Source organism: Sorex araneus, chromosome 2 (assembly GCF_027595985.1).
Source record: "Sorex araneus isolate mSorAra2 chromosome 2, mSorAra2.pri, whole genome shotgun sequence".
NCBI lineage: Eukaryota > Metazoa > Chordata > Mammalia > Eulipotyphla > Soricidae > Sorex > Sorex araneus.
In genome coordinates, this window is record NC_073303.1 from 56,021,544 (window position 1) to 56,049,408 (window position 27,865).

The 27,865-nt window shown below is 54.9% G+C and overlaps 1 protein-coding gene across 5 annotated transcripts in view; it reads left to right on the forward strand.

Moving 5' to 3' along the window:
• LYN (LYN proto-oncogene, Src family tyrosine kinase) overlaps positions 1-26,679 on the forward strand; it is a 109,655-nt gene extending 82,976 nt beyond the window's left edge. For all 5 annotated transcript variants that reach the window (XM_055126821.1, XM_055126825.1, XM_055126824.1 and 2 more), the window contains exons 11-13: positions 21,688-21,841; positions 23,302-23,433; positions 25,004-26,679. In XM_055126821.1, coding sequence (XP_054982796.1) covers positions 21,688-21,841; positions 23,302-23,433; positions 25,004-25,206 — 489 coding nt within the window. In that variant the 3' untranslated portion in view covers positions 25,207-26,679. The remainder of the gene's footprint in view (positions 1-21,687; positions 21,842-23,301; positions 23,434-25,003) is intronic.
• The last annotated feature ends 1,186 nt before the right edge of the window (positions 26,680-27,865 follow it).

The window sequence follows — 27,865 nt, forward strand, 5'->3', positions numbered from 1 at the left end:
CTAAGTCCTTGTTTACTGTGTCTTTCCGACTCTGAGAACTCGCGATTCCCGTTATTCCTAGGGCTGGCAGAGAAGTTGTGAGTTGGTTTACTTTGAATCACGTGTTTCCTAATGTGTGCTTAAGGGCCGAGGAAAGCTCTCCAGAAACCCAGACTGTGCTTGGTAGATCCAGGAAATGCACACTAGAAGGTGCCCACGCTTGACTCTTCAGTTTTGTGTGTCTTGCTGGGTAGTTTTCCTTTTACTTGAGCCTGGCCGGGAGACAGTATACTGGGTGGGCCAGCTACCGTAAAGTCTGAAGTAGCAGGACACAGCATGCAGAAGGCTTAGACCAGGGTCGGCTTTCAGGCCTCCAGGGGTTGGGAAATCACTAAGACCTTCTTAGGAATAAGAGATGTAAAAGAATAACTTTGGGCACGTGCCAAGCACCCCAAGGAAGATGGGATTAGAACAGAATCTCCACTCCTGAGCACTGTGGGCAGAGCTGGAACGTAACATCTGAGGACTCCACAGCTGCCTGTAGCTCTAACACCTTGGCCCCTTGGGCTGAAGTTATTGCCCCGTCCAGTGGATCTGGGAGCCCCTGCTTTAGGGGATGGTGCTGGGTGTCCAGTAAAACAGAGGTGGCAGACACCAGTGCAAGGAAGTGGAAGGAAGCGACCCCAGTCTCCTTCCTGTCGTGGTGTGTGATGAGGTGCTTCTCCTCAGCCTTGCTTGCTCTGCGGAGCCACGTGTGGCTAGCTGAGCGACTCCTTCCCTGTGTCGGGAGTTCAGGGGTGACCTGGAGGTCCCGTAGGCAGTGTGGGGGGCCAGCAAACTGCCGAGTTCGGAAGGAGTGCAGGGCCCCTGACTTTCAACTCTCTGTCAGACTTGGCGTTGAGCTCTGAAGGCTGCCTGGGCAAACGGAGCCCAGGGTCGTAGTTCGGACAGTCCTGGAGGCCGGGAAGGCTGCCTCGCGGGCACTGAGTGTTCACTCTCACGGCAGGAGCAGGAAGCAGAGAAGGATCCGCCCCAGTGGGTCACGACGCGGGCACCGATGAGCCAGGCTGTGCTCTGGGGGCCTGGCCAGTCCCTGTGGAAGGAGACTTGGGAAGTGGAATCTCCCCAGTGCCCCAGGAAGGTCGAGGGGGTGCTGGGAGCGGGAAGGTGGACTTGCGGCCCAGAGCCTGCAGGGCCTGGCTGCTGCATGTGTCCCAGGATGCCCCTGGTGCCTGCAGCTCCGGAGGCGGAAATAATACATGTCGGGGCAGGGCTTGATTTTGGACAGGGGCTTCATTTTGTCATGTGGCTGTTTTGCAGTGGGGTTTGCCTGACTGACAAAACCTTATCTTGACAGAATCAGAAAAAAAAATATTAGGGCGCAAGTCAAGGTCTCTTCCTTCCTAGTTGCAGTTAGTAAATCCCGGTTCAGTTAGTGAATCTTCCTGAGTTCGGAAGGAGCGGGGGTGGCACTTGCTTCTGCGACTGTGGGCTGCAGAGTCCCAACAGCAGAGCTTCTGCGTCGCACCTGGGGCCGAGCAAGGATCGGACACGAGCGTCAGCAGCCGCCTCAGACTCCCCCCCCCCCCAGATGCTTTGCCTCCAAGCTACTGCCGAGCCCCTCCTTTGGACTGTCTAGGGCGGAAAAAGAAGAAAAAGATATTTGCCCTTGTGGCGTCTGAGCTTGGACTGGACGGCTAGCCTGCAAATCAGCTCCTGTTTCCTCCCCTCTGCCAGTCCACTCCCTTGAGTGAGCCGCCCCTCAGTCCCCTGGGCGGGGGGGTGCAAAATCCAAATCAATGCATTTTCTCTTCTCCACACACTCAGCCAATAGCATCAGCGAGTGAGGAGACTGAGTGTTCCTGAGAGGAGTTGGTTAAACTGAGCAGGTTTTCTTGATAAGAGATCGGGATAGAAATAAACTATTATTTATTATTTATTGAAGGAGCAGGTGCTGGGCACCGTCTGACTGAACCCCAGCCGTGAGCAGCTTTAGGATGCTGTCTCTCATGGTGATTCGAGAATAGGAGAACTTAAAAAAAAAAAAAATGAACCAGTTTGTGTAGTCCCAGCCCCACCCCTGCCTGGGGCTCACAGGAAGCCGGCGGGGGTGAGGGGCAGTGCTGTGACTTCACCCGGTCTCTTCCTGGCCTCTTCTTCCTTCTCCCCGAGACCTACTTCCCCTCACTGTCCCCTCAGAGACGGGAAGTGGGTGAGAACACATGACGCCTCCCTGGCATGTGAGCTCTGATTTCGTGACTTCCTGTCCCAGGAGGCATCTCAGAAGCTCCTCTAAGCCCCAGACTGAGCCACACTGGCCCGTTTCCCAGCCCACCCCCCCCCTCCCCACTGGCCATGAAGAAACGCCTCGAGAGCTGAAAGGCCCAGGGCTGTCTCTCCTATGGTTTATGAAGCAACAGGAAAACGAATCTTGCACAGAGGAAGCTGGGCGCTTCCCGACAGAGACACTGACTAATGCCCTCCCTGCGTTTGCCTTCCTGAAGGAGAAAAAGGAGTTAAAAATTTGTGGGACTTCCCCACAGCAGAAGTTGAAATGGAATCAGAGGCTTTTAAAGACAGGAGAGGAAAAGGAGGTACAAAATTCTAGTTGCACTACAAAGGTCACATAAATCATCATCTGAGCCTTCACGCCGCTTTCTTTGATTCAAGAAACTGAATCGGAGTATTTCTGGCTATTTGGTGGCAGTCTCCATAAAGTGTAAGTGTAGTAACACTAAAATGGGAAATTATATGTCAGTGAAGCTGCAGTTAAAATGAAAAGAAAGTCAAAGTTTAATTATTTTTGTAAGAATGAGAAAATCGGGGCTGCGATAGCACAGCAGATAGGGCGTTTGCCTTGCACACAGCCGAACCGGGTTCGATTCCTCTGTCCCTCTTGGAGAGCCCAGCAAGCTACCAAGAGTATCCTGCCCGCACGGCAGAGCCTGGCAAACTACCCGTGACATATTCAATATGCCAAAAATGGTAACAACTTGTCTCACAATGGAGACGTTACTGGTGCCCGCTCGAGCAAATTGATGAACAACGGGACAACAGTGCTACAGTGCTACCTTGAATATATATATATATATATATATAAAGATATGGTTGTTTTATATGTAAATGTGTATGTATGGTTGTATGGTTGTTTAGTACATTTTTCAAGTGAAGAGGTGGCCTGAGACTTTCCCAAAGTTACACAGTACTTGGAACCCCTGGACTCATTCTGGGTCTTCTGATCCGGATAACCGGTTCTTTTCTTTGTACCCTACATCTTTCCAAGACAAGATTTACTCCTTAGATGCTTCCACACTGGAAACTCTGCTTTTATGCATGGTTCCCTTTATGGGCTTTGCTCATCAAAATTAAAGATGTGTCTTTAGCTCTTTCTTTTTAAAAATATCTATATCTGGGGCTAGAGAGATAGTACAGCTGGTTGGGCAATTGCCTTACACTCAGTTGACCTGGGTTTAATTCCTGACACACCCCATATTGTCCCTCCAGCCTGCCTAGGACTGATCCCTGAGCAGAGAGCCAGGAGTAACCCCTGAGCATTGCCAGTATGTCCACCATTCCTCCCCATCCACCCCCCCAAAAAAAAATAAGAAAGCCAACCTTTTTTTAATAGGAAAGCCTTAATGTCAGAGCTTTTCTAGTCTTCATTATAGTATCTGCTGACAGAAAACATATATAGGGCAGAAATCCCTGGGAATAACTTGGAGTTGGAATCCAGCAGTCTAATGGTGGTAAATCAAACAGAAAATATCTGGACCTGGGAAGTTTCTAGAACATTGTAAATACCACCAGACAGGCATCTCCTCTTATCTCTGTAAGGCACCGCAAAGCTAAGCGAGGTCCTTATTTTCTAGCTTCTGGCTCCGATCTCCCTACCCGCCTCTCCCCTACTCACACCTGTAACAGCCCTTTATTTTCAAAACCATAACGAAAATGAGTCTGTGTTTAATAGCTGTCACAGTGTATCAATCCGAACCACTTTCTGTAAGGACCACTTGGGTGAAGACGTTGAACCAGATGTTGAACCAACAACCCGTAGAAGGCCAGCTCGGGTCAGTAGGCTCCGCTGGCCTCACGCGGCCCACAGACGCCTCCCACCCTATACGGACTCTTCCTCGGTGCTCGGAAGTTCTGAGGGCTGGGCTGCCTTTCAAGTGCAGGAACCTCCTCAAAGGGCTGAAGGGGGCAAAAGCAATAGCGCAGCGGGTAGGGCGTTTGCCTTGTGCGCGACCAACCCCCTGGGTTCAACCCCCAGCATCCCGTAGGGTCCCCTGAGCACTGCCAGGAGTAATTCCTGAGTCTAGAGCTAGTGGTAGGGAACCTGTTGGCTCAGGAGTCCGCAAACCTGCTCGTCCCCCGTGGGTGCAGGTGTCCTCAGGTGCGAGGTGAGGGGCAGCGGAGAGGGCCAGCACCCAGAGAGTCTCCCCGGGCTTCAGACACGCGCATCATCACCCGAGTTAAAACTCGTCATTCTGGGCGTGGGCTGGCACCCTGCCGGGAGATTTTTGACGTGGCTCTAAATAAAGGAACGGGCAAACTCTGAGGCTCACGCGAGTCCCGACTGGGGGCGGGGAGTGAGAGGGGCAGCAGGGCGACCTGTGTGCGATGTCCGTGCAGGGGGCAGGTGTGCGGTGTCCGTGCAGGGGGCAGATCCCATTTGCTCGGGTCACCCAGTGGTTCTGCACAAATTAAGTGTCCGTACCTAAGGGACTCCGGTTTGAAGAGTGGGTCGCACATCTGACATTTCCGCTTTGGTCGTGAGCACTCTCAAAAGGCACAGGTGAAACTGAAACTGTCAGAACTGCAAAACTGGGTTCGAGGCAGTTTTCTTTTGAAAAAGTTGAACTAGGAAACTGTCACTTAAAAATAGTCTGAAACAGGAACTGATATTCTTTTGGATGGCCGATATTGGTGGGAGTGGCGTTTATGTAAGCGGAGGAGTCTTGACTGGCCTCGTAAATGCCCAACAACACAGAAAGTGGGGTTATCATTTCAATTGAATGGAGTGATTTAGTTTAAATCGAGTCTAATCATCTTAATTCACTCTAATAAGCGTACGTGTTATTTTCATTTTCACTAATTGCGTTTCACTTGTCATTTAAATTTTGGAAAGGTGGTTGTGCTATAAACCTTGACTTGCGAGTTTTCGTGCCCAGTTTGGGGAAACTCGAAGCTCCTGTGTGGGGCGGTGCAGGTTGGCTCAGCCTGTACCTAGGTGCGATTTCATTCGGGTGTTGGGGCCATTTCCAGGCTGTTCGGACTAACAAACGCATCTGCCCTCCGCACTCAGTCTGACCCCGACAGGCCACACTGGGAGCTTGCTCACGGCTGGTTTGTGGCTTTGTTTTTTTGTTTGTTTGCTTCTGGGGGAGCCCCTGAGCAGTGCTCAGGCCTTACTCCTGGTTCTGTGCTCGAGGATCACTCCTGGGTGGGTCTCGGGATCATACATGTGGGATGCTGGGGATCGAACCCGGGTCAGTTGCACGCCAGAGCATACTACGCACGGCACTATCTTTCCAGCCCCTCGCCGCCCACAGTTCTTAAGGGAGATGAGTGTTTCGTGCGGGGCTGGCTTGCCCTGTGCCCCGCCCTGCGGGCCCCTCCTCGTCACCCAGGCACGCACACTGGGCACGGGAGGGCCTGTGTGTGGGGAGGAGATGAGCAGAGTCCGGGTGCGAGAGGCCGCCGAGAGCAGAGAGTGGGCGGCACACAGGGGGTAGGGCAGGGGTGTGAGGCGGCTTGGGGTCTGCAGGGCAGGTGGGCAGCAGGGAAGGGGAGCCAGGGAGGAGCCGGTGATAGTGGGGGTCTGGGGCCCGAGAAGTGCAGGAGGGAGTGCGAGGGAGTGCCAGGGGGTGTGGAGGAGCCCGAGAGATGAGGCTGGTCAGAAGCGGGAAGAGTGTTTGGCTCAGGCCGGGGTGGGGGGGGGGGACCCGCACCTGTTGGTGCATCTGGGGAGATAGCTGAGAACGAGGCAGAACACAGGAACCCCGGTCTACACTCTTCACGGTTCCCTTTGTGTAACCACTGGGTGTGTTTGTATCTCACACACACACACACACACACACACACACACACCCTCAGCTAGTCCATCTGCTGTATTTAGCGGGGAGGTACGACAGCTCTATGACCATCAGGCAGCCCTACACTCGGCCTTTCTGCCCCGGAAAGTTCCTTTTGTGCCCGTTTCGCTGTTGTCTGCTTTGGGTTTGGGTTTTCCGTGAGAGCTGTACCTGACGATGCTCAGGCCTCACTCTTACCTGAGCTCGGGGTTCACCCCTGGCATGGCTGGGGAACTCTAGGGGTGCCGGGGATCGAACCCGGGTCGGCCACATCCAAGGCGCTCAGCTCAGCCCGCTGTGTGATTGCCCTGGCCCCCGTTCGCGTGTGAACAGGAGACAAGGAGGGCTGGGAGGGGGAGAGCAAGCCTGGCCCCCTGCACACCTTAGACGTGCAGCCCAGGGCGGCCAGAAGCCGACCAGCCGTGGGGGTCCTTAACATCCCCACCCCGCAGCCCCAGGGCCAGAGAGCACTATTCCTGGGATCTGGAGCTCAGAGGGCATTCACACTGCCACCGGAATATCCGTCTCCCCCTACACAATTCCGACGGGGTCTGCGCAGCTGGGCTTCCTGCCAGAGGCCTGAGCAGACGCTTGATCCTGAGAGGTGGGGAGCAAGGGCCCAGCTGGGAAAGGCCCCGAGCTTTAAACGCAGAGACGTGACCGGAAGCGGGAGGCTGGGGAGGACAGGGCTGGGGGAGAAGGGAAGAGGGGAGACTGAGACGGGGGTTGGACGGAGCAGCCGAGTGGACACCGGCCTGGCTGACGAGACCAGTTTACCTTTCAGTGTAGGCGTGAGGTCTCGGGGTGCCCCCTGCGTTCAGATGTTCCAGTAACAGGAGTGGGCTCTTGGAAGCGGGTGGGGGTGGGAGCAGGAGCGGAAGAAAGTTCTGGAAGGCTGGGTCCCTGGCTAGTGCCTGGGTGGCTGCTGGGTGCAGCAGAGCAGGACTGAGAGAGGCGCAGATGGCAGAGGGGCTGCCTGGAGGAGGAGGAGGAGGAGGAGGAGGAGGGCTCTGCGGACGTGAGTGCTTGGAGCACCTGCTAGGTCCTTCTCCGTGTCCTGGTTCCTCCGGAGGCCAAACATGGGGCTGTGCCGCCCTCGCCCACTCCTGGAGTCCACCCTGCTCCCCAGGTCCCTTCCCAGTCCCCCCCGGCCGCCCTCCGCAACCGCCAGGCCCCGTGAGCTCGGGCCGTGTGAGCACTCGGGCTGACCTGTGGAAAGAAGAATGAAATAGAATTAGAGGGTCACTTTTTCTCTTCTCCTCTTTCCTGCTCTCCGGGCTCTGGGTGCCAGGGACCGAGCTTGCTTGGGTGACCGCGTGGGGGCCCCTTCCTCGCGTGCTGCCTCTCCAGCCGGGCAGGGCCAGGCTTCCACTCCCCCGCCCGCCTCCGACACCGGCTCTGCGGATCCGGTAAAGCCCCGTCTAGGCACTGCAGGGAGCGGAGTCAGCTCGAACCCCTCACCCAGTGGGGGAGGCCTTTGCTGCTGCTGGGTCTCCCTGAGGCCACACGGGCCCCAGGACACCCGCCCCAGTTTCTCTGGGTAGGCCACGGCCTCCAGGCCAGCAGCCGCCTCTGGAAGTTGCGTTCCCGGCCCTGAGCCCGAGGGGTGGCTGCAGGCTCCTCTCCTGGGGGTCTCCTGAGCTCTGCTCCCTCTCCTCCCCTCGCCCGCCCCCTGCTCTCTGGGCTGGAGGGACAGGGCAGCCCGCGTGGGCTGGGGATTCACGGAGCATCCGGCTCCCGCCCAGGGATCCAGGGCCACCGACGGCAGCCCGGCTCCTGGCAGGAACCCCGCCTGTCCCCGCCTGTCCCCGCCTGTCCCTCCCGCCGGCCCGGCAGGGAGGGCTGGCACGGGCGGCGAACTGCTCTTGCCGTGTTTGAGGTAACAGAGTCTTCAGAAAAGCAAACTCGGGGCTGCCCCGGACAGTGCTCAGGGCTTCCACCCGGCTCTGCACCCGGGATCAGTCCTGGTGGGGCTCAGGGGACCACCTGTGGTGCTGGGACTCGAACTCGAACTCAAGACAGTGGCGTGCAAGGTGAGAAGTGTCCTTCCCGCTGGGCTATTCCGGGAGGCCCTGCACATTCCCACGCTGAGTCAGCAGATGAGCACTGTGGGTGGGGCTAGGCGGCATCAGGGATCAAACGTGCCAGGCGCCATCCCTCACCCCCCCCAAATTGCTCCTTTCAGTGACCTTCTGTCCACATACCATCCCAGAACTTTCTGGAATGTCCTTCTCTTCCCGAGCGGAAACTCCCGCACCCAACACCGCCCTCTCCTCCAGCCCCCGGCTGAGCCTCCACCCTGTGTCTGCGGGTCCGAGGTGGAAGGCAGTTGTGCGCTGGGGACAGGCAGAGTGCCCGCTGCCTGCCACGGGGCACAGAGGCCTGCCGTGACCCCTCAGCTCCCGGGGACCCTGAGGGTTCTCCCAAGCCCCCTCCTGGACATCCAGGTCCGAAGACGCGCCTCACACGACTCCCACCCCAGCTCTGCCACCCCTGGGGTCCCACCCGCCTGTCTGCGTGCCTCCAATCATGGCCGTGCTCCCAGCGTCCCCTCTCCGTCCATTCGACACGGAGGCGCCCAGCAAGGGCCGGGGGTCACTCTTGGCTCTGAACTCAGGAAGGAGGACGCTGGTGATCAAACCCATGTGGGGTGCCGGGGGTTGAACCCGGATGGCCTCGATGCAGGGCGCGTGAAATACCCCCGTACTCTCTCTCCCGCCCAGTCCCCTCCATTCTTTTTCCCTACCTCTGGCACTTAACACAGCACCTGGATAGAACTGTTACTTGCTGGTTTGGGGATTTTTTTTGGGCGGGGGATGTTTCTACTGACCAAAGTGGGGCTCCAGTATTCAGTTTGAAACATATTCTTCGGTTTGGTTTGGTTTTTGTTTGGGGGTCACACTCAGTGGTGCTCGGGGCTTACTCCCGGCTCTGTGCTCAGGGATCATTCCTAGAGCCTGACCCCTGTTCTGTCTCTGCAGGCTCAGAGTTTAGTCTCATATACAAAGCAGAACAAAGCATATATCACTGTAGCACTGTAGCACTGTCATCCCGTTGCTCATCGATTTGCTCGAGCGGGCACCAGTAGCACCTCCATTGTGAGACTTGTTGTTACTGTTTTTGGCATATCGAATACACCACAGGGAGCTTGCCAGGCTCTGCCATGGGGGCAAGATACTCTCGGTAGCTTGCTGGGCTCTCCGAGAGGGGCAAAGCATATATATCTATCTTGTTTAGTAACTATAGAATCCCATTTACACACTTAGCAATATGGACTTCTCAGAGCCCAAACTTCGCTTATTTCCTTAGAGGGTATATGCTGATTGGCTGTTGAATTTATGGTTTAATGTTTTTCAAACTTTAAAAAACTGAATCACTCCTGTGAATTAGTAACTTTTGTGAGCAGTTAGTTGGTGGTTTCCCTTGATTCAATCACTCTAGTTCTCCTACCTTGAAAATACAAAGCAGTCAGTTAAGGTTAGTGTCTCAAATCAATCACAAGTTACTATTTCTGTTTCCGGTTTTAGCCACCCCTCACTGTGTTCAGGACTTAACACTTGTCTCTGTGCTCGAGGGTCACTGTGGCCGGGCTTGGAGAGTGCGGGGCGGGGACCCTGCCGGGGGCAGCCAGGCGCAGGTCGAGAGTCTCCCCCGCTCTGCTGTGTCTGGCCCGAACGGCATTACCCCTCCTCTGCCTCGCGCAGCCCCGCACACAGAGTGAGAAGAACCCGCGTTCTCTCGTCCCCCCTCCTCCCTCGCACCATCCTCTGGCTTATTTCAGGAGTCAGCTCATCGTAAAATATTTTTCCGGTACACCTCTCCCGCCCTCGCCTCTGTGTTTACTTTCCTGCACAAGGCTGACCTCACAGGTCGGAGTGAAAGTACGAGAAGGATGTCGCGCGTAGGGGCTGGACTTCAGCAGACAAAGAGCCACTTTGTCCCCTTCCCGGGCGGGAGGAAGCACAGGCGGGGGCCGTGAAGCCAGTTAGGGCCGGGGAGAGCCCCCACACACACACACCGGCCAGCGAGCCCGAACCGGCTCCCACTCATGGTCCTTCTGTTGTGCCCGAGTCTCAGATTCTCCAATTGCGGAGAGACCAAGGCCCCACACGGTCATGCAAACCAAGCACGCGTGGTGGCCATAGTGACCAGGCAACAGTTAAACAAGTTTCCAGTAGCAGGACCAGTTCTGTGATTGCATAGGCTGCCCGTTCTTCACGGCTAACGAGAGATCATTTCTGGGGCACTTTAGCCGAGGCGTAGTGACCGATTGAGCCCACTGGCGGGGCCCAGGAGCTTCCCTGGTGGGTTCAGGTCGGCCAGTGACACATTGTTTCAGTGCTGGGAAACAGTCTGTTTCGGTCCCAGGAACTGCACCTGAGGCCCACCTGATTCTTCGTGTTTCCGCCCCCTGTCCTGGCTGCACTCTGGCTTGATCCGAGCCTCCCATCGTACCCAGCGCTCCAGCAGGCTTCATTCATGCCGTGTCCATGCTCCTGGTCTTTATACGTGTCCCCAGTGGGGGCAGTCGTGGCTTTGTGATCGCCGTCAGCTCCTGTGTGTGGGCCCGGGGGATTTTGTTGCTTGGGGTTTGGTTCTGTGCTGCTTGGTGCTTGGGGCACCCTGTGACGCCAAAGGCTGCAGACGAGCCCTTTGAGCTGCCTCGCCGGCCCTTTAATTGTTCATCCGTTTGAAAAATGAGTCGATTTCTTTTCCCCTTTCCTTTATTGCTGTTTGGTGACCGAGAGGAACCTCCCCTTTGGTGTTGAGGGGGTTGTGCACTTAGTCACTGTGTTCTTGGGGGTCCCGCGCTCAGGAGTGCTGGCGGCCGTGCACACTCGGCCCGTGGGCAGAGCTGCTGAATCACAGTCGCATGAGGAGTGGCAGCAGGGACGGAGCTTAGAGGCTCAGCCTACCCGCCGAGGTGCAGTGAGACACCGTGTTCCTCCATCCTTTTCCCGCTCTCCCGATCTCGGGGGGCCCCGGGCTTGGGATCACCATTTGCCCTCTCTCCCTGTCATTGTCTCTGGGTTTCTGGAGCCTCCTGGGTGCTGCTTCTCCGTGTAAGTCAAACCTGTTCCCCCTCAGCCTCCCGCTGTTCTTCACCGCACATCTCTGAGGGGGCTTGGAGAGAGTCCCTTGGGTAGGGTGCTCCCCTTACACGCAGCCAACCTGGGTTCAATCACTGACATCCCATACAGTCCCCCGAGCATTGCCAAGTGTGGCCCCAAAGCAAACAGCCAGAGAGAATGCCGCTCAGGCGCCCACTGGCTCTAGCTCCACTATGGGAGGGTCCCCACCCGCTCTGCCCTGGAAGTTCTTCTTTTCCATGAATTCCCACCCGCTGCTTCGTCTGGCGACTCTGTCGCAGGGTCTCTCGTCCTTCACCCGGAGACTTCCCGGGGACTCTGATTTCCCCCTGGTCAAGGCGTGGAGTCTTCTCCTGCGTCGCAGGTATCACCGCAGGCCATCCTGCTGCAGGCTCTGCTTCTTAGGGTGCGACACGCCTGTCCTCGTCGGAAGGCTGCTCCGACCAGGGAGGGCTGGACGTTAGTGAAGCCCCCAGTCGTCACTCCCCTAACTGTGGGCATGGAAGGACTCTTCTTGGGGAGCAAAATACTGGGCGGTGCTGCTTCCTCAGATGCGGCCGTGGCTCCCCACCCCCCCCTCCCCGAGACTCAGAGCCCCATTTTGCTCCCAGATCCCCCGGAAAAGGGAAATGCAGGGAGGGCCGACGCTCACAGGCCCCGTGCCTACACACACATATTTTGAAGACTTCTTTTCAGTGGGCCTGCGTACAAATAAAGATGATAGCAAGTCGGTTTCAGGGAGATTTGGAATTTACCAGGTCTTGTTACAGACTTCCCTCGGGTCTGTTGCGGGGGGAGGCGCCGGGGGTCCCTTCTCAGCTAGAGTGCTGTCTCTGCACAGGCTTCCTTCCCGTCCGGCAGGAGTGCCAGTGCTGGAGGGGTCTCACCGGAGCGCAGACACAGCCCCGGTGCCCGCTCTTCCCTCTCTGCCATCCGGCATGGTCTGTGTCTGCCCCGGTGCCCCTTTCCACCTGCCTGTTAGAAAGGAAAGTCACAGTGTTGGGGACTACACGTGCCCTTCTGGGCCTCGGGTGGAAATTATTTAGGAGTGGGGGTCACACCCAGTGATGCTCAGGGGTTACTCCTGGCGCAGCTCAGGGGACCATACAGGGGGCCGGGGGTTGAACCCGGGGCCGCTGTGTGCAAGGCAAGCGCCCTCCCTGCTGTAGTATCACTCCAGCCCCATCCTGCCAAAACGGTTTTCATTATCATATTCATTTTTCTTTTTTCCTTTTTCACTGTTCTTTGGTTTTGAATCACACCGGTAGTGCTCAGGGCTTATTCCCGGCTCTGGGGTGAGGGATCACTCCCGGCGGGGCTCGGGGGTCCCTGTGTGATGGCAGAGATGAAACCCCGGTCGGCTGCATGCCGTAGCTCCGACCTCACTGCCTCTGGAGAGGAGAGGGGCTCAGCCTCTTTCCTACCGACCCGCCGGGGCTCCTTCTAGCGTGCCTGATCTCCACCGGAGACCGTCAGAGCCCCGCAGTCATCCAACCGGGGTCTCAAACTCTGCATTTCGATCAGGCCACGCCTGTTTGAGGCAGACGGAGAAGCAGCTGGGGGAGGAAGTGAGACAGGAGGAACCTCGACACTTCCCACTTGGGTGTGGTCCCCCCAGGGGCCACCTCGGCCTTTCCCCGGCTCTGAGCCCGCAGCTGCCCCAGCTCTCAGCTCACACTCACGCCAGTGCTGGTCCTGCCTTCCTGGGACCAGACGATGCCAATGCAGTTCTTGTCTGATTTGTGGTGAAATGCGGAACATAAAACTCTGGCCATGTTTAGGTGCACTGTTCAGTACATTGGCTATATGGGCACCACCTCCACCCTCCCCGGAACTCACAACTGCTGTTCTGTCTCTCCGAACCCTTCCCTCCCCGTTTCCTCTGCCCCCAGACCTCGGTGACCACCCTTCCACCTCCTGTCTCTGGGTTTGCCGGCTCCAAGGACCTCGCGTGAATGGAACCAAAAACTATTTGTCTCTCGGTGATGGGTTTTAGTTCACCCAGCAGTGTCCTCAGGGTTCATCTGTTGTAGCCTGTGCCAGAATTCTACTCTTTTCTGGCAAGTAGAGTTCCCTGGTGTCTGTGCCACGTTCACTCATCTATTCTGTCATGGCTGAGCCCTCAGCGCTTCCACCTTTTGGTTTTTGTGAACAGTGCTCCTTGAGCAAGAATCTACAAATCTCTGTTACAGTCCTGCTTTTTCTTCGTATGAATCTATATGTGAATCTTATGGTAATTCTATGTTTCATTTTTTCAGACCACTCATTCTTTTCAACATAGTAGCTGCTACATTTTCTATTCCCATCAACAGTGAACAAGGCTTCAGTTTCTCCACATCCTTGCCAGCACTTGAATTTGGGGCTTTGTGTGTGTATGTGTGTTTTTAAGTCATAACCATCCTAATGAATAAATTTAACAAGTTTGCTCAAGACAGAGTTCATGGGGATTATTAGTTGACATTTCTTCTTCTTCCTTTTCCTCCTCCTTCTCTTTTTCTGTTAGCAATTTATGGACATTTGCTAAGTATGGTAATTTGGTGAAACTGTCTTTTAGGAAATGGTGTCTCTCTGACGCATCATACTTTCCCCCAGGCCTGTCAGCCGATTAAAATCTGACAAGGCACAGAAAATTTCCCGGTCCTGAGTTTGTGTATGCCAAATGAGTACAGGTTGATCTACGGCAAACTTAACTTGACCTCTTTTTAAAGCATCTACTTTCCTGGGCCAGAGAGACGGTGCAGTAGGTCAGGGACTTGCCTTGCATGCAGCTGACGTGGGTTCGATCCTCTGCACTACGTATGGTCCCCCACGCACCTCCAGGTGGGACCCCTGAGCACTGCCAGGTGTGGCTCCAAGACCATGAATAAGTCAAATAAATAAGTCATCTGTTTTTCTAATTTCTCTTTTTGGAACCATCAACATGTGAACATTCCGCTGCTCTTTTTAAAGTGAAGAGCCAGGAAGGGTGAACGCTTCAGGGTCAGGGTGGACTCCAAGCCCAGCCTCTGTCTTGATTCTGCTGCGGTTCCCCTTCCTTGTCTGGACTGGGTATTGCCTCCTCCCAGGCCTGTTTCCAGGCCCAGGAAGGGACGGTGAATGCCGGTGGGCTTCCTGGGCAGCCAGTGCAGGCAGCCGTCATCTTCATCACTGCCCTCCTCACGCCTGTTATCTTGAAGTTATATGGTTCATTAGTGATTTCCCGTTCTTCAAAATGACAAATAAGGCTGAAACCAGAGTGCTAAGAACACTTGGCCCAAACCGTGGCAAGTGGTATTCCTCGTCCCTTCATCCCAAGGATGGATTAGAGACAAATCGGTCCAAAGCGAAGCAGCCGTGAGTAGGAATAGGGAGAAAACTCTTTCTCCAGAACTCCTAGTGCATGTAAGACGAGTGCAGCCATATCTGGAGTGCGGGGAGATGGATTCCGGTTTGGTTCTGAGGCCCCACCGCTGTGCTCCGGTGTTTTACTCCCGAGTCTGAGCGGAAGAATCACTCCTAGGTGTGCTGGGAGAGCTCCAGCGCCAGCGGCTTGAGGCAAACACTTGCCCCGTCAGCATCTCTCATTAAACGTTCTCTTGGAAAGCTGTTTTCTTTACTCTGCGTTTGACCCCTCCGAGGGCCTGTAGTTCGACCCAACTGCTCCCATTGTTCAGTCCCAAGCTATTAATAGTACTATTATATCATAAGCTTCTTAGGGCATTTGAAAGTAATTACTTAAAATGCACTTTCCCTCTGTGTAGGAAGGAAATCCAGCTCCAGAGAGGGAAGCAGGCAGGGCCCGGGAGAATAGGTAAAGCCACACGGAAAGCAGATTTTTATTCTTTCCTGCCTTTTGGCTGGGTTCTGCTTCAGTCTCTCCCGGCTTGTCTAGATGACAAATGTTTTCCAATCAGCCAATTAATTCTAAGGCAGGTTGTGTTTTCAGTTCCAGTTTCTCATTGAGCCTGGAATTTCCTGGGTAGATTTTAGCTGTGCTTGAGAGATCACATTGAGAGGTTCCATTAGGTCCCTTTCATTCTTTACGCGCCCCCTCCGCTGACTCAAATGTGGGTTTCTTCTCATTAAAATTTTAAAAAATAACTCCCTAAGCACGACAGCTTCTTATTTGCCAGTTTCCCTGAAAAATGATAGTAATTAGATGAACTTGAGCTCACCAGAGCAGGCCTTGCCAGACAAGGCCGTCTACACCAGCCGCTTTTTTTTTTTTCCCTGTCTTTTTTAATTCACTGATTTCTCCTACGGAGCTAGTGCAGCGGGTGGACAGAGAGCACTTTTTCCGGAGCAGAGACTTGGGAAGAACCTGGCCGCAGAGCCTGCCTGCGCAGAGCTGGCCGACAGTGGGGAGTGAGAGGGATGCGCAGGTCACTGCAGCCCTCACACACGACACAAGGCCACGCAAAGGGCCCGGTCTCAGTTCTCCGCTGGCACAGGAGACGGTGAGTCTTATTCCTCTGGAAGTTGTATTCCACATCCCGTGAGTCCCGCCTAGACCCGAGGCTGAGGTTTCTTGAGATATCGCTCACACCTCTGTCAGCGCGTCTGGCGATGCAATCCATCCCTCCTTGAAAACTTTCTCCTGGATCATGCAGAAAATCACAAACGAGGAAGCACGGCTCAGTGCGTCTGAAACTTCGGGTCTGGTTTAACATTTGGGAACTGGAAAAAATGAATTTTTAAACTACAGAGCACTGTAGGCCTAAGTACCCACCCCTGCCCGTCTGAAGTAGCATAGATGTAAACATCGTGTGTGTGTGTGTGTGTGTGTGTGTGTGTGTGTGTGTGTGTGTGTGTGTGTGTGTGTTCGAGCGCACTTGGCCGAAAGGGACAAGCCGATGGAGGTAGCTGTCGTTGTTTCCATGCTATGGGGCTTCTGAAACATTACCTGGGGTTGTACGCACGCACATGTGTGTACACGCAAATCACACATGTGAAGTTATGCATGTAGACACGGACATGTCCCAACACAGCCACCCACTGGCCACACAGACGGGACCACTGAGGCCAGCTGAGAAGCTGGGCTAGGAAAGACCGCACCTTACTGACTAGCCCTGGGTCACAGTCATCGCGCCGGGGAGGGCGCCATGTGTGGAAGGCGAGACAGGCCTGCACAGATTCCCATGCCCGTAGCCCCCTCGGCCCGCTGGTGAGGCTGCAGGAGCTGCCTCTTTGCTGCTCTGGCATGTGAAGGCCAGACTGACCTTTAACTGAGACACGTCCTCGTGAACGTTTCCTTGGGGCCAGAACTGGCGTCCGGTGCAGATGCCTGGGGTGTCAAGGTATCGCAGAACTCACCTGTCAGGAAGTTCCCTCTGTCCACCCAGAGCAGCATCCACACACACACACACACACACACCCCAATATCAGACACACATATGCGTATACATGCATGCACACACGTGCCTGTACACATTGATATCAGCGCACACATATACACATGTACACATGCATAGGATACATCTATATATACAACAAAACATACATATCAGCACATGCAAAAATATGTGTATGCATATGCACACATGTACTTATACCAGTATGCACATATATATACATACACATTCACGCATGTGCATGCATGCACATACATGGACATATATCAATACCCATACATACATGCACCCGGCAAGCTACCCGTGGCATATTCGATATACCAGAAAACAGCAATGACAAGTCTCACAATGGAGATGTTACTGGTGCCCGCTCGAGCAAATCAACGAACAATGGGACAACAGTGTTACAGTGCTATACATGCACACATCCATCCATACACCCACTTACACTTACACCATCAGAGGGAGAAAATATATATTTCCACTAAAATGGGCCAGAGTGGTAATGCAAAGGTTAAGGCATTTGCCTTGCACTGGCACTTGCCAGCCCAGCTTTGATGCCCAGTACTTACAGATGGTCCCTCAGGCACCCCCAAAAGTGATAAGTAAGCCCTGAGCACGGCTGGGCAGAGCCCCCACATCCTCCTCCCCCCCCACCCCCACAAAAAAAGAGGAACTAAGAAGTTGCTCAATCGTTGCACTGTTTGAGCAGAATACGAGAAATGCAAAGCACATCTACACCCTGCTCCGTGGATTTTAAGGCAGAACTATGAAAACATCACTCAGATTATCTTCTCTCTTGGCTGTTTTCGTGTTAGGCCAGGAGGATGTTGTTTCACTCAGGTTTCTAATCGTTTCGCATTCAAACTCTGGTGGAGTTAGATCAGCCCCAAGACGCGGGTATTTTCAGCCTTGGCACCAGCGGGTGCTTTAGAAAGTTAGGCTTTCCCCATCGTGGGACTATAGGTGAAAAGAATCTCAAATAGTGTGAGAACATGAAGAGGAAATGCGTTTCCCAGCCCAGGTCACTGAGCTGGTTTCAAAAGGATGGCACCAGAGCCCTTCGCTTGAGCCCTGGGAGAAAGGGAGCACCACTCCCTGAGCTGGCGGAGAGAGCTCCGGCTGGGCCCCTCCTCCTTGGACCTGCAGCTCCTGGCTCAGCTCTCTACCGTCCCCTGGTGGCAGGACTGACTTGCCCCAGGCAGCCACCAGGGCTGTTTAGAGGCAGAGTTAAAGGTTTTGTCCCAATTTACGTAGCACTTTAAACCCTGAGGTGGTTTAAGTTTAAAGGCTTATGACCTCACCTAGTGCTTCTCTGCTTTCACGTGCTTGTCGAGACAGCGGGTCGGGCATTTGGGTTCTGGCTGAATGGACTTGGGGACAGAGTCCAAATGGCTGCATTCCAGCAACAGACTTCCCTCTGGCATCAAGGCAGCCACTGACCCGGGGTCGCAGCTGGTGTCACAGGCCCCTACCTGGACCGGGAGTGGCTCATACCTGGCCCGGCTCCTGCCGATTCAGGGGAGGACCAGGAGTGGAGTTTAAAAGCTCCCGAGGTAGCCAGCCCAAGTTGAGAAATATTGACTTAAGATTACAGGGTGGAATTTAATCACCGGAGGCGCAGAAGGGAAACTGGACTCGCCTGCAGATCACTGCGCTCACCGTGAAGGACTCTGGGAAAGTGATTTCCTTCCCACCCCGACAGATGTCTACAGGGAATTATTGTTATTGCTTTTTCACAACATTTCGGGGTCGTTTGGATGAAAGAGTATTTTCCAGCTTAATTTTAGCCTGGTTGTTTTCATTCTGACGGTCTCAGCCTCATCCAAGACCAGAATATAAGATCATCCATCTTATTTCGCTCCTTCGAGCCATGGGGCAAACTTGGCTTTAACCCGAATCCTGTTCCAGGGGCCCAAGGAACAACACAGCAAGTAGGACGTTTGCCTTGCCCACGGCTAACTGGGCTCAAGCCTCAGCACCCCACTTGGTCTCCCAAGGCCACCAGCAGTAATTCTTGAGCAGAAAGAACCCCTGAGCACTGCCAGGGGTGGCCCAAAAACAAACAAAAAAATAAACCTTTGTTCTGGTTGGCATCTTTTGAATCAGTGTCTTTCCCCCACCCAGTTAGCGTCTGTGAAGCGGGGTCTTCCCCTCTGCGGGCTAGCCGAGGTCTTGGCGTGGCAAGTCACTATTCCAGGCCCAGCTTCTTCAACTGCGGCTCAGGACCCCACCGAGGGTCACGTAAGGGAACGCAGAGGCCATGAAAATCTGGCAACGGTAAAGTCTCTGAACACGCAATGACCCAAAGGGAGTCACGCTCAGATGCGGAATGAATCCTAGGGGTCTCGAGTGGGAAAAGTTTGGGAAATCGCATGTTGGAACTTGTCGTCCCCAAGGGAACCAAGAATGGTCCCGAGGGAATGAGGACATCTCGGATATTACGAAGATTTGGGCCCACCACCCCTGACCTATCTGATAAAATACTGTCTTTGTAGCTAATTTCCCCAGTTAAGGAGAAATTCACTCACTTAATTTTAATCAGAATTTTGTCAACTGGGATTGCATGGCAGAGCTGAGGAAACGTTCTAGACACACTAAGCTTTGGTGGACTTGCTGGGGGGTGTTTGGAATCCTAGCCAGGAGTGTTGGGTTCCCTCTCTGAGCGGAGACTTGCTCTTAGGTATCGTGAGAGGAAACTGCAGAAGCGTATCTCTCTCTTCTCAGGAAAGAAGGCATTTTCTCAATGGGAAGTAAGTTCTAGAAGCAACTAGTTGTCTCGTCGGTTCTAAGCTCTCTTGAAGCTCAGTGTCGAGACCCATCTTGGTGTGACCCCTGCTTCTCTTTGGGGCTGGTTTTCACCAGGCCCTTGAGCTTCTCTAAGCCTCGTGTCTGTCTATGTAACAGAGATACGGAACACTTAGCCCAAAGAAACAAGAGTTGGGTGTAAAGAAAGTCAAACGGTGTCAGTTGGAGAGCAAACGTTTGTCGAGTGACGTTATGAACACCTACCTACTCCCCTAGCAACCATCCACCTACAGTCATCGTTGTAGGAAAATATCCGGGCCACAAAGCCGTTTGCTGGGTCAGCCAGATTTGAGCAACTCCGTGAACTGCTTCCCCCGTGGGCCCTTTGAAGATGCTGCGGGAGAGGAAGGCCTTTGCCAGGGTCCCCAGCGGCTGAGTCTTGGCACGTGCGTCCATTTGACAGCCCTTTCTGCACTGCTGACAACTGCCAGGGCTGGTGGCTGGGAAAGAGGAAACTGTTCGAGGAAGGACAAGTTGAGCCTCGGTTCCATGAGCAGAGCAGCCTCTGATTTCCTCCTGCTGTTGTGAAATGCAGCTGGATTTACTTTAGCCAAAATAAATACAACAACTGGGGGTGGGCGATGAGGGTTTTTGTTTTTAAAGGAGCAGCACACGGAGAGAGAGAGTGAGTGAGTGAACGAGCAGAACGTGGTCCTTCATGCTCCCCAGCTCGAGCCATGGCAGGGAGCTACGACTTCGCTCCCCGTGTCCGTGAGGGCTCCAGCTCGGCTGATGTGCTGGTTCTGAATCCGGGTCTCGGTGGATACAACACTATTGTTATTGTTTGAAATATGCGCTCCTTAAGGCACCCTGACTCGGGCAGGAGAGCCAAAATACGCTGCGCCCATTGCAACTCTGCTGGCATGTCAGAGAGTCGTCTCGAAAAACGCATCCCGGTTTGTGTCAAGATGGAACTTGGTCTGGGTGTGCCACGAGCTCTCACAAGTCCCCAGACCTCGCAGAAGCGGGTGATTAAAATCAGTGACCACGAGTGAGGGAGGCCAGCTCCCGGGGGCTCTGTCCATGTCACCAGTCAAACAGCAGTGTGGTCGGCCCTCTTCTCCGCAGGAGGGTCTGCACCCTTTCCGATGGCGCCTGTCACCTGCTCCAACACACCTACGTTGTGTTTGCGTCCAGCGTCCAGCGCCTCCCTAGTTTTTATCCAATTGCAGGTGTTCTGTGAGTGCCAGATGGGGGCCTGCACCCCCGGAGCCACGCTCAGGGTTTACATTCCTGATGGGGCGGCACCGAGGTGCAGGGAGCCCTGAGACGGGACCCACTGGCTGGTGGAGGGGCAGGAGGGGCTTGTGGAGGAGGCACCTGCCAATGAAGTGGCCGGGAGAGGCGGGGGGGGGGGGGGGGGGCGGCCCGGAGCCTGGGTGCTGCTGAGGAGAGTGGGGGGGTGGGGTCCGAGTGCAAGGCAGGGCCCCTTCCCAGCTGTGTCCCGGAGCCCAGACGTGCTCCGAGACGCCCTTAGGGAATGAGCACTCTTGTCCACGGAGGCAGTGGGCCACACCGCTGTGGAAGGGGAGCGGGTTGAGATGCCCAGCAGGGAGCGGCCCCTCCCCCCAGCCGGCAGGGGGCCTCGCCTGGCCTGGCCCCACCCGCACAGCTGCAGGGCCCACAGGTAGTTCTGGGTTGCAGAAGAGGTAGCGCATCCAGCTGGCGCCTCCACACTTGCCTCTGCTTGCGGCAGCCTTCCCCGGGCACCCGGGCGACGTGAGCCGCTGGGTCAGTGGCACGGGGTAGGGCAGAGCAGGGAAGGGTGCTGTGACCGGCCGGGTCCTGGGTCCACCAGGGTCACCTGCCGCATTCCTGTCGCAGCGACAGCAACGTAGCTGTTCTGGTTGTGTTAGAGACCCAGACGCTCTCTAGAGCACTTTCTTCGGCTCAGAGCAGCTAGCGCTTCCATCCCGGAGGCCCTGGCATGCCCCAGGTAGTGACAAGGCCCTGAGCGGAGAACACCAGTGGGTTTTGGACAAGTCCACCACAGCAGGGGGCCAGGAAAAAGAAACCCGTGAGTTAAGAAAAGAAAAAGAGGGGCTGGAGGGATAGCACAGCGGGAAGGGTGTTTGCCTTGCACGTGGCCGGCCCGGGTTCGATTCCCAGCATCCCAAATGGTCCCCTGAGCACCGCCAGGAGTAATTCCTGAGTGCAGAGCCAGGAGGAACCCCTGTGCGTCGCCAGGTGTGACCCAAAAAGAAAAAAAAAAGAACGTGTTGAGAAGTGATTTCCAATATGGAGTTGGGGTGCGGGGGTGTTGCCTCGACGTTTACTCTCTGCTTTTGAAAATCAAAAGTCCGAGGCGCGAAGGACCTCAGACAGGATGCGTTTGCCGGCTTCCCTTGCGGGCGCTCTGGGCAGCCCCCCAGCCCCCAGTGCTGACCAGGGCGTGCTCTGTTTCAGATCGCCGAGGGAATGGCCTACATCGAGCGGAAGAACTATATTCACCGAGACCTGCGCGCAGCCAACGTCCTGGTTTCCGACTCACTGATCTGTAAAATTGCAGATTTTGGCCTGGCCCGGGTGATCGAAGATAATGAATACACAGCCAGGGAAGGTGGGTCCCGGGCGGGCTGGTCCCAGAGCAGCTCTGACACTTGGGAATAGAACTGATGAGTCCACTGGGTCAAAGAAGCATTTGTTTGTAGAATAACCCCAAACAGACCAGACTCAGCTGTTAAAATGTGGTTTTATTCTAAACGTTTTCCATTCCTTTCCTTCTGTTTCAGTGCCCGGGGACTGCCGGAGCCCCTGTAGTGTTAAGAACTAACCCCTCTTCCTACCGCCAAGCACAGGCTCCTCGGGCAGGCTGGCCCGGGCCTTCAAGAAGACTGTCAGGGGCCGAAGTAGTAGCATGGCAGGGGGGTGGGGGACGCCATTTGCCTTGCATGCAGCTGACCTGGGTTTGATCCTCAGCATCCCATATGGTCCCTTGAGCACTGTCAGGAGAGATTCCTGAGTCAAGAGCCAGAAGTAACCCCTGAGCATCCCTGGGTGTGGCAGAAAGAGAGAGAAAGGAAGGAAGGTAGGAAGGAAGGAAGGAAGGAAGGAAGGAAGGAAGGAAGGAAGGAAGGAAGGAAGGAAGGAAGGAAGGAAGGAAGGAAGGAAGGAAGGAGGGAAGGAGGGAGGGAGGGAAGGAGGGAAGGAAGGAAGGAAGGGAGGAAGGAGGGAAGGGAGGGAGGGAGGAAGGAAGGGAGGAAGGAGGGAGGGAGGGAGGGAGGGAGGGAGGGAGGGAAGGAGGGAAGGAAGGAGGGAGGGAAGGAAGGAAGGGAGAGAGGGAGGGAAGGAAGGGAGAGAGGGAGAAAGGGGAGAAAGAAAGAAAGAGAAAGAAAGAAAGAAAGAAAGAAAGAAAGAAAGAAAGAAAGAAAGAAAGAAAGAAAGAAAGAAAGAAAGAAAGAAAGAAAGAAAGAAAGAAAGAAAGAAAGAAAGAAAGAAAGAAAGGAGAAAGAAAGATCGCTAAGGGCCAGGAGGAGGCTTCAGAGCGCATCTGCTGTGATGGGCCAAGAGAGAGTACAGGAAGTAAGTCCCTTGCCTTGCATGCAGCCAACGCCGTTCCCCCCAGGAGTGACCCCTGAGCACAGAGCCATAAGCCTGGCTCTGCTGGATGTGAGGCCCCTCCAAAAATGAATATATGCATCAAGAGATATTTTTATTCCCATGAACATAGTATGGGTTATTAGGAAAAAATCTGAGTATCAGAAATTGTAGTGCGTTAGGGACTGGCCTAGGGAGACTCACTGCAGGCTCAGAATAAGGGCCTGGGCTCTGTCGTGTTCCTGTGTGACTCAGTGAGCTGACGGGTTCCTGGAAGGATGCGTAGAAGCTGCATCTCAAGTGAATACCCCAAAGGGAGCCCCCGGGGTCAGCGTCTCAGCACTCTCGGGGCCCTGTTTTGTGCTGTATCTCTGGCCCCTGTCTGAGATGGGGACTGTTTCCCCGAAGGGGAAGAAGCCAAGGGTCCCCGCAGGCTTTTGTTTCAGCTCAGACGCTCAAGTAAGTCTCCCGTCTCTCCCGTAGGTGCTAAATTCCCCATCAAGTGGACAGCTCCGGAAGCCATCAACTTCGGCTGTTTCACCATTAAGTCTGACGTCTGGTCCTTCGGAATTCTCCTCTACGAGATCGTCACCTACGGGAAAATCCCCTACCCAGGTACCGTGCCCTTACCTGTTCCCAGCCCAGAGATAAGTGGGGGGACACGGTGCTGGAGAGAGAGGCCCGAGGTGAGGGTGCTTGTCTTGCAAGTGGCGGACCCGGGTTCAACTCCCAGCACCCCGTGTGGTGCCCTGAGCGCCTCCAGGAGTGATTCCCGAGTGCTGAAGCGGGAGCAACCCCTGAGCATCGCCAGGCGCAGCCCCAGAACAACACCAACACAGATCGCAGGGGACAGTAAGGACAGGCCTATGGAGCCACAATGTGGCTACAGCTTGAGTTTGGCCCTTCTGAGAAAGAAAGTCTAAGGCCTCCTCTGCCCTCCTGCTGGGCTGCGTGCTTGCACTTTTTCTTCACTGGTTATTTCCGTCACTTACTTTGAATGCCTGGAACACGCTTTGTGGTGTGTTCCAGGCATTGTGCAGTGAGACGCGGGGGTTTGTAGTGGGACTCCCGCTCTGCCGGTGCAACAGGAAACGCCTAGATGTGGCCATCAGGAGGGGCGGCCATTCCCCGACCGAAACAAGGAAGGAAAGAGGCAGAAACACACTCAGGCTCACACTCCACAGACACGCACTGACTCTCGTCTGTGTATACGCACGTTCATCTGTCTCTTCATCGTTGTAAATCAGCATTAAACGTACCGGCTTCTCCTCTTTTCTTTTCCTTTTTTTCTTGTCACTAACTTACGATGCTATTAGCAGTAAGCCTTCTATTAATGCAGTATTCCAGCCCACACCTCCTGCAGACTGCCCCTCGGAACCCACACCCCCAAGATCAGGTATTTTCTTTTTTAGGGAGAAGGGAGTTGTCTGTTTTGGGGACACTCCCGGCTCAGGGCTTGCTTACTCCTGGCTCTGTGCTCAGGGCTTACTCCTGCTCTGTGCCCAGGGCTCACTCCTGCTCTGTGCTCAGGGATCACTCCTAGCTCAGTGCTCAGGACTCACTCCTGACTCTGTGCTCAGGGATCACTCCTGACTATGCTCAGAGTTTACTCCTGGCTCTGTGCTCGGGGCTTACTCCTGGCTCTGTGCTCAAGGGTCACTCTTGGCTCAGTGCTCAGGGCTCACTCCTGACTGTGCTCAGAGCTTACTCCTGGCTCTGTGCTCGGGGCTCCCTTCTGGCTCTGTGCTCGGGGCTCTCTCCTGGCTCTGTGCTCAGGGCTCACTCCTGGCAGGAATTGGCAGGCCGCATGCAGTGCTGGAACCACATATGTTCTTTGGGGTTGCTATAAACGGCACAGGTCTGGAGAGATCCATTTTCTCACCTCTGGGGAGGTGAGGGCGTGAGCTGGGGCGTCAGCAGCCCTGGTGTCTCCTGAGGCCTCCCTGAGACCTCAGACGACCTTGTCCCCTGTCTGCACCAGCGCCTCTGCCTCCTCCCTCCCTCCGAGGACACAGGAGGGTGGAGGTGATGCTGAAGTCTGAAGACTGGGCTCCTGAGGCTGGGGGTGGGGGAGGCTCCAGGGCAGAGCTTTATGCCGGGTGCAGAGGGCAGGGAGTGGCGGGCCCCACGCTGGGCCCCAGTGCTGGCGCCCGTGTGGGCCTAACAGCTCGGGTCTGCTTCCCAGGGAGGACCAACGCGGACGTGATGACCGCCCTGTCCCAGGGCTACCGAATGCCTCGCATGGACAACTGCCCCGAAGAGCTGTACGACATCATGAAGATGTGCTGGAAGGAGAAGGCGGAGGAGCGACCCACCTTCGACTACCTGCAGAGCGTCCTCGACGACTTCTACACGGCCACGGAGGGCCAGTACCAGCAGCAGCCCTAGGGCCGGGGACAGCTGAGCCGCTGGCGGGCGCCGACCACCCCCGAGAGCAGGGGCGCCCCCGGAACTGGGTCTCTGCCCTGCCTCGCTGTGCCGACGGCCGGCCCCCACCTTCGTCCGAGAGACCCTCCTGCTCCTCGTGCCCTCGGCTGGCCCGTGTTTACAACAGGGCTGTGACCCGTGCCCAGCAGCCACGGAAGGACACTCACGTATTAAGCAGATGCCCTTGAGGACGTTTCTCTGATTTCTCTCTGTGCTTTGGCTGATCTGTTTAAAAGTTACTAACCTGACCTGTTAGCGCTTGCAGGCGAAGCAGATGCTTAAATAAAACGAAATCAACCCAAAATTGTGTTTTCCGGATCCTGGTGATTGACCCGGAATCGGAGGCCGCCAGCTTTTTCCTTCCGTGGACACAGCTCAGGCCCCCCAGCCTCTGCCTCGGTGGAGTCCGGCTGCCACCCTGCCCCCGCAGAGAGGAGAGAGCAGCAGCGGCCGCCCTCAGGAAGAGCCAGTGCCGATGGCTCGGAGTCTCCGTCTCACGTTTCCTCTGGACACTGTCGTTCCGAGAGCCACCCTGCGTAGGGCGCCCTCCCCCGCCTAAGAATTCTCTTCTTGCTTCCGATGGTCTGAACATTGTTTTCACGGTCGTGTGTTAATTTTAGTTATACGCTTGAAAGTAAAACTGCCAGTCCTTGGAACTTTTTTTTGGTCCAGCAACCTTTTCTAGATTTTTGTAAGATGTGATGCACATTTCGTGAGACTATTTATACATGGATAGTAAGGAATGGCAAGGTGATGAGTCACGAATGCAGAGACAAGAAATTCAGTTGACTAGGTTTTTCTGTAGGCTTCTTCCAGTGCAAAATGCTCTGTCACTTAATGCTGTCATGTACATACTAATATTTCTATTTTCTGGTTTTATTTGAATATACCTGAATAATAACATCTCAAGATTTTTACTTGTGTTTAATATTTTCAGGTTTCTTTCTTTTTTCCAGGATGAGAAATGAGCACCAAGGGTCAGGGGAATGAACAGGGATTCCTCAGAGTTGCAAAGGATAAACAGCACACCCACAGAAGTTCTACTTTTGAACAATTTCAGCTTGGAAAATTGAGGGCTGTGCGGCCCTGGTGCCCGAAAGCCCTTTCTGATGTCCGAGGAGGATTTATTTTCAAGTAGCTGTGGCAGGAGCCAGTAGTCTCTCATCCTGTTAGTGTTGGCGAGACCTCAGGTGTCACGGGGAAACGAGAAAACAGTCTCCTTTCCCCCTAACTTTTAACTTCCTCTCCGGTGGAACATTTTACATATGCCAAAATACTCAAAATCCTCAGTTCACAAGTGCCTTCATCACAGAGACAGAATATTGTCGCATGCATGGCGTCAGCGGCCCTAGGTACGTGGCGTGCCACAGAAAGCTTCCTCCATCCTAATGCCTGTCATCTTTTATTCCCGAATGCCTAACGTATCGGTGCCGAGTGGAAAGAACCCTTCAAGTAAAAAAAAAAAAAATTTTTGGACAATTACTGGGTGTATGTTTTTGTTTCTCTTCTTTCTCCATCCTTTGGGCATTTCTGCCCGAGCTCTCCTCTAAGGTGAGAACGTTCACTTCCCTTCTCCTCCGAGTTCCCCTCACTCAGCTCCCGCTTCAACACTCTTGTGGCGACTGCTTTGATCATGTGGTCCTGGGGGAGCCCAGGCCGGATCGTCCTTTGGTACTGGACCTGCCTCTCCCCGTCATGGGCGGCCAGTCCCGGGCAGGGCAGAAGGACTTGCAGCCTCACTGCCCAGGGCCTCGTTGAGAGGTTGAGAACCGTGATGCCTGCTCTGGAGCCTGTACGTGTCTGTTTGTCTGCTCGGGGGCCTGTACGTGTGTGCGTGGATTTCGGCGCTCAGTGACAGTTCAGTCGACAGCCGACTTCGGGCATGACAGTGCCCTGGTGGGTACCATTACGCCGTCAAGCCTAGGCGTGTCATGTGAGACCCCTCTGAATTTGAGTGATCACACTTACAGACCATTGAACACAATGGCCAGAGAGGTGCTGACCCCTCAGAGCGTGGCCACACGTCAGGGACACAGGATGACTCAGGAAGGTTCCCAGGAGATCACACTATGGGCCCGAAGCTGGGGGGCAGCTCCCTGCCTGGTCCTCATGGCCAAGCCACCTGCCGAGGAAGAGAGGGGCCTTCACCTTCTCACACGGCGTCCCAAGGTCGGGTGAGGGGGCAGGGGAGGAAGGAAAAAGGGCGTCTTCACCGTCCTTGCAAACCTGGAGCTTGAGGGAAACCCACAGGCTTGACGCCGCTGTCCCTAGGGAAGGCACCTTCCCAGCCAGAAGCATCTTTCAGATGAGACCATCCCATGCCCCTCCCCCACCGTCTCCTCCCCCCCACCCCCATCTCCTTACGTGGAGACCCCAGTTCTCGACCTGTGTTCTGAGCACCTGTCACAGTGAGGACCAGCCTCACCATTCTTCCCAGTGGAAACAAGTGATTGTAACCATGGTGACCAGAGACAAACAAGGCACCGGGATGTTCCCATTCACTCAGTGCTCCCCTTTGCGCTCCGGCATCTTATCAAAATTCCCTCTATTTCACACAAGACTCCTACCTACAAGATTCAGACGGTATGTTCCCTGTTTCACGGCTGGGAAACTGGGTACA